Below are 11,560 nucleotides of genomic sequence, written 5' to 3' on the forward strand. Positions count from 1 at the left end.
TAGCCAGATAACTCTTACTCAAAATTACTATGATTAGCCGTCAGCTAGCTGCTAGCTTATTATACAAAAAGCTAGTACCAACTAAGACTATAACCAGCTGGTTAAGATTAATCAAATTCCTAGCTCTTTTTAACTTCTTAACTTAGTGCATTTAGCTTGCTAACACTATATCTAACTTTCATAACCATGGCTTGATAAATTCATGGTTAATATTACCAAAGGCAAGCACCACAGCAGTCCTAGCTTACCATACGATAAGCTAGCTAATATATACCAAACTAGCATTATGATATGCTAGTTAAAATTGTGTAGCTTTCTTAAATTTCCTATTGCAAATTTGCTAGCTATAGCCATTCCCAACTTGCCATCCCATTAATTAGAAAGTACATTCCTGCCTAACATTACCATAAGCAAGCATTCCTAGCGTAGTGCTATACAATTAGCTAGCTATCATCATATCCCAAGGTAACATTATCACTACTTAAGTTCATATTCCTAGCTCTTAACTTCTTAACTTATTACAGTTAGCTTGCTTGCACTTTTACTAACTTCCATAATCATAGCTAGATAATACATTTGTGGCTACCATGATCATAAGCTATCACAACGCATTCCTAGCTTACCATGCAGTTAGCTAGCTCTAATGTTTAAAGGTTGTACAATTAGCTATCTAACACTAAAGTACTTTACAAACCATAGCTTGATACATTGTCCGCTAACATTACCATTAGCTAGCATCATGACATTCCAAGTTACCATATAAGTAGCCAGCTAACATTATGTCCCAAATTAGCATTATCACTTGTTTAAAATCATATTCCTTGGTCTTTGAACTCCTTAACATATTACTGTAAGCTAGCTAAACAAACTTCCCAACTAATTGGCCCGATTGCACTACTACTAACTTTCATAAGCTTAGCTGGATACATTCTTGGCTAAAAGTACCATAAGCTATCATCAAAGCATTCCTAGCCTAGCACACAATTAGCTACTTAGCAACATGTCCCAAGCTAGCATTATTACTAGCTGGTGAAGATCAAATTCCTAACTCATTTGAATTTCTTAACTTATTATACTTAGCTTACACTATTTCTGACTCTCATAATCATAACTTGATTGGATACCATTACCATTAGCTAGCTCACATTATGTCTACAGTTAACATTACCATTAGCTAACACTGGTTACTATTGGTTAGACATTTATGAGTTGTAGAATTTATGTTTTTACACTCACTGTTTTAGCCAAGGAGTGCTTTTATGCTCCCATTAAACCTAATCAGAGGAAGCTAATTTATCATAAAAGATTATATCTCCTATTGTTAACTCTGTGGGACCTAAAACCACCTAAGAAAGTAAAGCATTTGTCTTTTCAGTAACTGGTAAATTGCAAAATAGTAAAATTATGATTTGTGTATTTGAAAATCTAGAGCATATTGATACAGTATTTGGGTTTCACAACCTAAGCTTGACATAAAATGAAAAATAGGCCCAGTGTGAATATGGTTGATTGTGGATCAGAACGGTATATTTCACTGCTACAGTTTGAATATGAACCAACTTTTGCATGGTTTTCGGTTGCGGCTATAAATTTTCACTGAGCATCATGCTTTCCTTTAGTTATTCCATCAGTTGCCGCCTGTACTCTCTACATCAGCACAGAAAAAGTAACATGAACCAACTGTGAGTACAGATAAATCAAGCTAGCACAAGCACTGCTGTTACAGTTTTAATGGTAAAGGGGATCTGGGAAAACAATGTATCTCTTTTATTTTTTGTAATTCAAAACACATTGAGCTCTTTTTAAGGGCTGCTGATAATTCACAATGACTGCTTCTCCGAGCCACAGCTCCTCTCTTTAAAACATATAACAGAACATATTGTACAGATCAAAATGGTGCTACACAGTGTCATACCCATTACGTTTATACATTTTTATGCCCATAGGAGAGAGGGTTCATCCTCATAATCCAGCCTGGACTGTTAGCAATACATCAAAGAGCAGTGGAGAGGAAGCACATCAAAGTGACTGACCTCTGGCCCAAAAACACTCCCAACCACATTCCTCTCAATTACAGACACCAGAGGAAGCCTGCAGAGAAAGCCCTGCCCATTTATTGTGGGGATTCATCAACTACGCACAAAAATATGTTTACATTGCCATTACGGTTTGATAATGTGCCAGCTGGTATCACAGGCCTCAACTGTTTACAATTTAAGTGCACCGCAAAAGAATTTAATTATATCTTCAGCTAGTATGTCTAACCATAAAGGATTATCAACAGCATACAGAGCGTAAACATATATGATAAAACAAACCAGGCACATACAGTTGCACAACTAATTTAAATAAGTGCAGGTAGAGACATCTGCTGCCATCTAGAGGTGATTTAGTTTACAAGTAATAGCATCACAAATAAATAGCATTTCTAAATTATGCCTGTAGGTTATCTTCATCTTTGCATTGTTGGTAATAAATAGGCAAATATAAAATAAAGTCTGTGCTAACTTGCAGACAACAGGCTTACAGCTGAGCAATGCAGACTGAAATCCAAGAAGGCAATGAGGAAAGGCTAAAAATACAGCTTGCTTACAGCTATCATTGAGGGACAATGGCCTCTAGATTGAAGACAGCAGTAACTTTTTGATAAACTGAAACTGTAGAGCACTATAGTTTTAATTGCAATCATGAGTTAAGCTTGCCATCATCATGAACACAAGATAATCAGGATTAAAAGATCACTGTGTTGCATACTGTGTTGCGCTTGTTTTGTCCATAGGTTTTGACATGTCTGATTAATAGAGTGTATCCACCCTTCCTTTACAGCACAGCATGTATCCCGTCCCTCCCACCGTAACAGCTCTCACTTTAAGTTAGGAGCAGAGGAAGCCAAGGTACATGCTCCGGTTAGTCTGAAAAGATGACAGAAAGGCAGCTGTTAACTAGCCAAAAAAAAAAAAAGGTACAACCTGGTACAGTGCAAAATAACATGTAACCTGTGATTTTATTTAATGATTCGAAACGTACACACAGATGCAAATTATGAAATGACAAAGACTAACTATGTCTAACACTTGGGTTTTCAGTATCAATCAAAATGATCAGGATTTTTGCCATAGTGAAGCAGTTCTAGAGCATGGTGAACAAAAACATTTTCCAATACAAAACAGATAATTTTGTGATGGCTGGCAAGGAATTTTAGGAAGACTGGCTCTACTCATTCACTAGTCACCACTAGTCATATCTCTCCCTTATTCCATTCTTTCTCTCTTTTGTGCTCTGGTGATCAGCTGATTGTGGGCGTTTACTCTCTTAAGTACTAAGCTAATCAAATTCGACAGAGATTTGACCAATCATCATGCACCTGTCATATTTTAAATCTCTCATCTTTTCTCCTGCAGTCAGCCTGTCATTTCAGTGCTGACACTGCAACCCCCCTCAACCCCAGCCACCTCCATTCAGTTAATCAGCATCTAGAGTTAGATCCTCTTAGGTCTTCTGCTCATCTCATCCTGCATACCTACCAACCTCCTCCAAGCCACCTCATTGGTTTCCCGGTTCAGCTTCAAAGAACTCTACTCCTCATCTGATCCTGTCGCCAAAGACATTACACATTTCTTTCATTTATGTTTGTTGAAGAATTACTGTTAAACTTGTTAAAGTCTCTCCTGACTGAAATAGTGTTAAATTCCATGTATCGTCTTGCTTTGGTATCAGAGCAAATATTCATTTGCTATTACTTGGATTTTTTTTAACTTGGGATACATTTTGATGCCATGTTAAAAAAAGACAAGAGTAAGTTATTTTAATGATGACAATATTGAAAAGTGCCTTCACTTCACTGGTGCTGGTAATTGTGAAATGCAGCAGCAGTGGTGCGTGAGAGCTCTTCCCCTGTTTAATCCCTAATCACTATTTATTTTTAATTTTTGTATCTTTATTGCTCATTGTCTCATTGAGCCTTTATTTATTGTGTCTCTTCTGCTGTATTTAAGATTGGTCTGGAAGTACCGTGTATGCTCTGCTGACTGGATAATGAAGAGAACCTTGAACCTTATACCTCAAAACTTAAAAAACTTTACCTGATTCAGAAGACACAATAAGGAATGAATTGATGAAAAACATATTTTTTTTTTTTGCCATCAGAAACTTCCAGGCTGCTTTCTCTGTATGTTTTGGGTGTCCATATGCGTTTTAAAGAGTCATCCTATCGGTTTAGTAGCAGATGTTTGAATGTAATCAGAGTATAGAGGTTTTATCTGTACAAATGAACTGACTTCAGACCTGGGGAGGTTTTTAGTTTTCTGGTAGTCTTATCTGGCATTCCTGTTCTTGGATGTTACCAGTGGGTTGCACCAAGTAGTAAAGTGTCATTCATGAAGGTGTTGGTTGATTGCAGACTATACAACAAAACCTCCAGACTATTCTTGACTTGTTTAATTGTTGTTGTTGGTTTATATATATATATATAGCAACGAATGGATTCTGCAATCATCCTCTATGATTGTTGTCGTAACTGTCCAAATACTTTTGAGGCCCTAATAATGGAGATGCTCTGGATAAAATGGCTATAATTTCTTAAAGGTAAGTGCCATATTTTGGTGAAAGACATTAAATTAAAACTTTAAGTCGATTCTTTAGTCACATTTTATTTGCTTTATTCTAGATCCATTTTGCAAAATGATCAAAACTACGTTAATGTCTAACTACATATGGATATATCTATTAATAACTGGTAATACGAAGCTAAAAAAAACACAAAATGTCTTGACTCGAGGTATTCAGCTCAGTAAACCATTTATTCAAGTATTTCCAACTAAGAAATCTGAAAGTATTTACAGTACCTTATGTTCACTAGTGCAGGTCTGAGCTTAACGAGGACAGACTCAGACTTGACAATACAGAACATGACCATATATACAATAAATTTCACAACCCTTCATTACTCCACCCTGTAAGAACATCTTCAATCCCTCTTGCACACACTCACTTGAACAAACCTAAGTGCACACGTCATACGTAGACACATACAGTTTCACTATATGTCTCACAGAAGGCATAAACCTTTAAAGCCTTTACACATCAAGGATGCTTTTTCCCTGCAAAGGAGCTAAAAGAGAGATACAGCACTTGATGTATTCTCTATGACTGCGTACATTTCAGCTGGGTAGTGGAAAACATGACCTGTACCATCACTATGTTTGTGAATATCAAGTTAGGATTTTTGAACAGAGCCACCTCTGACCATCGTTGAATTCAAATGTATAACATTTCATTCATCAGTTTAATGTCAGATTGAATTTTCCTTCTTCTTAAAATCATGGCTCCATTCTTGATGATGCATGTAGACCAGCTCAAGACTTGGCTCTGAGACGTGTACCTGTGGCTGCACTTATATCAGTCCTGTGCAGCTGTTCACACCTCACAGAGAACAATGGGGAAATCTACATGAATACAGGGGTGGTCCAGCTTCACAATCCCCTAAAAATTAAACATAAAAACACCATTAAGACCCCAAAACATCAAAAGTATCCTTCAAACAGGTTTGCAATGTGACTCTGGCTTACCTGTGGGATCAGATTTTTCTGGATCCTCTTCAACTTTGACTTTTTTCTGCCATTTTTTGTCACCACTGTCTCTTCATAGAATTCATGGGCGAGATCCCCGTCTTCATCGTAGTACAAAGAGCTGCAAACACACAAAAACATCCGTCTAAAACTCCGGAGATCACCTGCTTCAGACCACAGTTGATTTGATTAAATGTCACACAACTGTTTCTCAGAGCCATTACATGGTTACAGCCTGTTGCACAAAGAGTGTATTGAAGGAATCAGTGAATGGATGTACCAGGTGTCCCCACAGCTGAACGAAGAAAATCTGAAATACTTGTCTTTGACCCTAGATAAAAAGGTTAAGAGTCAGTGCTCACCTTGAAGCCATGACCCTAAAATCAACAAATCAAGCCACAAATCTTGCTGTCATTAGGGAGTCAGACCTAGAGTTTAACAACCACAATGAGACTGTGTCAAAGTCTGCCTATTACTACTGATATCTCAAAAATATTGCAAGAATTTAATCATATACTTCTGAAAAAAGTCCAAGTTCATCATTTGAGTTTCAGGCACACAGTTCTGGGTTATTTCTTGCTTATCAGTCACCTAGAGTTGAGCAGAAGTTCCTTACATTTTCATGCAATTTCTACAGTATTTTCTCTTTTGGTTTTAAATTTAACTTCAGCTCTCAAGTTTTTCTTTCACGGTTGATCCACTTTTTAATTCATTTGCAATTTTCATTATTTTCAGTGATCAATGTTTTAAAATGTGGTATCAAAAGTTCAGCGATAATGGAAATTCAAAGTCTTAGTCCTTTATGAGGCATCAAGGCCCCTCAGGATTACTAGGAACCAAGTATGGTGAGGTCACTTTAGTTTCTACACTTCTCAACTGTAGAAAAAACGATCAGAGAACATAAGGCTTTCTAAATCTATTAGCTCTGTTACAGTGTTGATTTTACAGCTATTTCAAATTTAGTTTTAGTCAAAGATTAGAGTGTTGTATAGTTTTGGTCACATTTGAGTTATTTTTAGCTTTTATGGCTTTATGTCTAATTGTTGTCAACTCAGGCTTGAAAACACTTTTATCCACTTTTTAGTCAATAGAAGTCCTTACATCTTAAAATGTTACTTTTAGCCATGTTTATTCTCTCTGGACTAATCTAATCAGACAAATTGTAAAATTAATATAAATGTAAAACATTCATACTAATGCACTTTCAATACTTGATCAATTTTAAATATACTGGTGAAAATACTGGCATATCTTATATGCACATTGGAGAAATATCATAGATTTGGATTTATTTTTAGCCAGGCTTAGTATAGTCTTCCTGATGGAAAAAAGGTAGCCAACATTTTTCAGTCATTTTCTTAGTCAACAAAATTAACGCTGATCTGTTTAAACAGGTCTTACTACAATTTTATTTACTGCTGCCTTCCTGTAAGTTTAACTGCTTCTTAGTAGGGTGCACTAACTTTCTATTTTATTTACTTTTCTTTTTATTTAAAGCTAAAGTAGATGTATTACCCTGTTCTAGGCGCCACCTTGAACCAGGTAGTACATCCTATCCCTCTGCTGATCCCCCTGTGTACATGTGTGAGTAGTATATTCTGACAAAAATCTTATCCTGCTGTCTTTTAACAATGAAATGTATGCTGAGAAGAGTGGAAAGAGGGGCCCTTTGCAAGAGTAAGAGGCAGAGTAACACAGCTGTGTTGATTATGGTCTTGTTTGGCCTTGCTGGTCACAAAGAGGCATCAGCATTGATTTAAGTCTGTTTCAAAACCAGTAAAGAACTCCTCATAGGAACTTTGATATTTATCTGCCTTTTAAGTGATCTTAAATGTTTATGAATTTGTATTTTGACGTCTTATTTTAACTCTACTTATCTCTTCTAACTTGAACACTGTTTATGCACTGTTCATGCACCAAGCATGAAGCACTTTAAACCTTCAACAACCACTATAAGTGTTTTATTATTTCAGCTTCTTACATTGTTACCTCCACCAAGGAGGTTATGTGATCGGCAGGGTTTGAAATTGAAATGAAATGAAATTTTCAGGAAATGTCACAAATGGCATAAGGAAGAACTCATTACATTTTGGGAGTGATCCGGATCACCGTCTGGATCCAGGAATTTTTTTTAAGGATTGTACTATTGGGAGATAGGGCTAATGGTGGAGGTCTGTGCTCTCAAGAGTGCTTTTCTAGTTCTTTTTTGTGTTTAATTGAGCTGTGATTTATCTCTTATTTAATTTGCCCTCCCTTGGACCAAAATAATACAGTCAAATTTAAAGCAACTTGATGCATTGATATATTTAAATGCAGTTAATTTCCATTAGGTAAATACCAGTCAGAGTACTATGCTTCCAGACTCTTGGTTGGTGACTCTCTTTCACTTTTTTAATTTAGCTTTCCTCCATGAATCTCCTTTTTTAGCTTTTCTCCACAAATCCTGTGACCTTTGGCCTGTTGTAAGAGAAGGTATTTTTCTCTCCTTATGAGGATGTCTGCCAGAGAGCAATGAAGCATACTGTATTTCTCTGGGGAGACTTACCAACTCAACCCAAGTTACCAAGTGCAAAAAGAAGCCTTAGGGAACCCATTCCCCTCAACATAGGTCATAAGGATTTTAAAGCTGGTGGACTTAACACATGCTTTGACTGATCTTCTCCTGAAACCCTGTGTTATCCATTTAGCCCATTGTGGGAGTTCTTTAGGTGGGACTTTTTCTTTGTTGGAAAGTAGTTCATGCTAAGTCAGTTTCCAGTAAGTATGAAACTCCAGCAACACAGATCTGCTAAAAATAACAAGCGATATTTTGTTTGGGGCACTCTGGTGGCTTTGTGGTTGGAAAGATGTTTTGTTTGGCGCATTTAACCCAGCTTTCCCACTTTAAACTGGCCTTGTACTTTTGCTTCCTCTTCTTTCTCTCCTGTACCTCCTTAAGTTTAGTGATATGTCTCTTATGCTACATTACATAGGCATGTAAACGCTATTTGCACAAAACCATTATCTTCCTCCCCTGTTTAGTATGACGGCTCTTTATTCAAAAATATATTCTTTTATATTATATGTGTATAAAAAGTCCCTTTGTACAACGCCTTTTTTGCACTTGGACAGCACAAACTAACAGATACCATGAAGCCATTTCAGATGCATACAACAACTAAACTAGGAATATGTATAAAAATGTGCCATGATTTAGGTGAAGCCAACCTTTACAGTTTTCTCTGTATGTATGATTTACCTCCTTCTGGTAAAAACAAATGGTGTTGCATTTCTGGAGCCTTTGAGACGGGCCACAGACTGCTCGTTCCCATCACTAGGTGAATCCCCTCCAGCTCCACTGCCTGAGAAAGGCCAGACCCCTTTGGCTTTGGATCCACTTCCTCCCATCCTCAGAGATAAGGCATAGTTCGTTCACAGTTGAAACTGTTAGCCTGGTTTGAAGATAGACTCTCAGTTCCTCTCTAGAGCCAAAATCTGAAAAAAAAAAAAAAAAAGAGCACAAAGAATAGTAAAATCAAACGTTTTTCCTACCTGGTTGTGTTTTGGTTGTGCTTATTGAACTTTGATGCCTACTATGCAGAACTATTTGTTTAATAAAGGTCAGCTGGCTAACTTAAGTTATTTTAAATTATGTTTTTATAAACTAAGTACATATTGAAGCTATTATAAATAAGCAAATAAAAAGGGGGTTCTTGTCACCCATTAACGCAGCTACATATGAAGACCAAATTATTAGTGAAATGTCAGTTTTCCCAAGTGTTTCCCAAGTGCAAGGATTTTTAACACAGCTTTTCTAAACATCCTAGTTTTATTTTGGATGACTGCACTGTTTTACTTTACACACAGAAACAAAATTATTTCACCAAAAACAACCAGGGAAAAATTATTAGCCCCTCAGATGCTAACAGTCAATCGTGTCTACTTTTTGACAGATAACAGTCTGAGGTTAATATTATTTTTTTGTAGCTATTAACAACTCAGTCACATCTCCTGAGGAATCCCAGTCTATTCAGATGGAGTCCAGATTTGTTGGTTTTCTGGCATAGACCTTGATCTTCAGTTCACCCCAAAGATTTTCAATGGGATTCAAGTCAGGGCTTTGAGCAGGCCAGTCAGTAACGCTCACTTTGGTCTACTGGAGGTAGTTCTTCACCAGGAGCCATGCATGTTTTGGGTCGTTGTTGTGCTGGAAGGCAGAGTGATGACCCAGACCCAGTTTTGCTGCTGACTGCTAGAGGTTTTCTATCAAAATTTTCACATATCCTTCTTTCTTCATGATTTTATTCCACCTTTATGAGTTTTGTAGTTCCAGACACACTGAAGCATCCCCACAGCATAATACTTCCACCAGTGTGTTTCACTGTTGGGAGGGTGTTCTTTGTTCTTCAAACATAAGCAATCTCTCCTTTGTCAAAGAGCTCTAGTTTGGTCTCATCTGCCCAAAGGACATGCTTCCAGTATATATAATCTCTCTCCAGGTAGCATACTTCAGTCTGGCCTGAAGGTGTCTTTCCTGCAGATGTGGAGTTTTTTTTAATGGTCTTCAACCTCTCAGTCCATTCCTGTGCAGGGCTCTAGTGATTGTCTTCTTTGAAGACTACTATTCCTGACAAGGCTAAGTCATTCACTAGTGTCCTGGCAGTTGTTCTGGGTTCTTTAAGCACATCTCTCACTTGAAATCTTTCTCTTCCTACATCTGCCAAGCTTGTTCAGTATTGTGTGGCTTTCCCTGAGTCTCTTGATGATTCTTCCCACTCCAGTTCTAGCATTAACAATTATTTTTCTTAAGTCTAAATTGCTTGGGGTTTTTTGCCATGATGCTCTCACCAGTGACAGCTCAAACCCTTTTCTGAAGTGTTTATATTGAGTGTAAATTGGAAGATAACCCTCAGTTTTAACTGGATTTTGCAAGGTTTGAGCATTACATAGTTAAAACACAACACTGCACAACAGTGGTCTGTGCTATGGCTCATTGAAAAGGTCAGTTCTTAAGGGGGCTAATTATTTATATCCTGGTAGTTATTGTTAAATATTTTTGTTTCTGTATGGACAGTAAAATAATGTCTGCATCCAAAATAAAACTAGGATGTTTGGTAAAGCTATGTGCAAAAAATCATTGCTCTGTTTAACAGAACTTGGGAAATGCTTACGAAAAACTGAGATTTTCACAGGGTGCTATTAATTTCGTCCTCACTTGAAAATCCATGATGCTAAAGGTAGAACTGCTATCTTGACTTAGACGGAAGCACTGCAGTTAATACCTCCTCACTTCTGCTAAGCATTTAAAACTGTAAAGGTCTTTAAACTGTAGAAAATATGCTAGCTCTACGGGAAGCTAACATAAAAGGGCCATACAGTCGAGGTTATCTAGCGGTAAAGGCAAGCAAGCTGGGTCATAACATTGATGACATTAGTTCATAAAGATAATAGCAATTCTTGACAAGGCGTATACCGTCTGTTTCATGTAAACAACCTGCTGACATTCAGCTAACGTATCTAATAATCTCTAACGGTACCTACGCGGGTTAGCCTGTTAGCTTCCGCCGCTGACGCAGGTTAGCATCGGAAGCTAAATGATGACCAGCTAGCTTTGAAGCAGAGCTGTCATAAGACAAACCAGGTATTACCTTCGCCCTACGCGGCTTCAAGCGATACTAGCAAACAAACTTCTGGTTGATATCTTACCTCATCAAAAACGATCAAATGGTCACGTCCTGTCATAACTTTTGCCACCAGCTACATAAGGCTGGCGTTAGCTGTTTTGGTCTTTGCAATGAGGTGATCAGCTGATCTGACCGACAGGCGGCACCGACTCAGTTAAAGCAAAATACTGGTAATGACACATTTATTTTAGACTAAATAATGCCATAGGCGTACACCTGTAGCTCATATATTTGAATCTTTTGGTTACTGTGCATGTTGTTTAAAAGTGACAAATTACTTGATGCAAAATTTTCACTTCATAATTCTCATGATACTTAAAATGTATGGCA

The 11,560-nt window shown here is 37.3% G+C and overlaps 1 protein-coding gene across 1 annotated transcript; it reads right to left on the reverse strand.

Moving 5' to 3' along the window:
• Nucleotides 1–4,780: 4,780 nt before the first annotated feature.
• On the reverse strand, nucleotides 4,781–11,390 carry tusc2a (tumor suppressor 2, mitochondrial calcium regulator a). Its single transcript, XM_041816494.1, has 4 exons — nucleotides 11,253–11,390; nucleotides 8,806–9,041; nucleotides 5,568–5,688; nucleotides 4,781–5,481 (listed from the first exon to the last, which is right to left on the reverse strand). The coding sequence occupies exons 2-4, from the start codon at nucleotides 8,952–8,954 to the stop codon at nucleotides 5,416–5,418; spliced, it is 336 nt and encodes a 111-aa protein (XP_041672428.1). The 5' UTR covers nucleotides 8,955–9,041; nucleotides 11,253–11,390; the 3' UTR covers nucleotides 4,781–5,415.
• Nucleotides 11,391–11,560: the final 170 nt, after the last annotated feature.

The sequence above is a fragment of the Cheilinus undulatus genome, linkage group 3, assembly GCF_018320785.1.
Source record: "Cheilinus undulatus linkage group 3, ASM1832078v1, whole genome shotgun sequence".
Classification (NCBI taxonomy): domain Eukaryota; kingdom Metazoa; phylum Chordata; class Actinopteri; order Labriformes; family Labridae; genus Cheilinus; species Cheilinus undulatus.

What these genes read in the sequence shown, in the direction of transcription:
- tusc2a (XM_041816494.1), bottom strand. Translation starts at nt 8,954, where the DNA reads ATGGGAGGAAGTGGATCCAAAGCCAAAGGGGTCTGGCCTTTCTCAGGC. An exon ending in TTTGTTTTTACCAGAAGGAG is followed by an intron (nt 5,689 to 8,805) that starts GTAAATCATACA and finishes GTGTGTTTGCAG; the next exon opens with CTCTTTGTACTACGATGAAG. An exon ending in AGAAAAATCTGATCCCACAG is followed by an intron (nt 5,482 to 5,567) that starts GTAAGCCAGAGT and finishes TTTAATTTTTAG; the next exon opens with GGGATTGTGAAGCTGGACCA.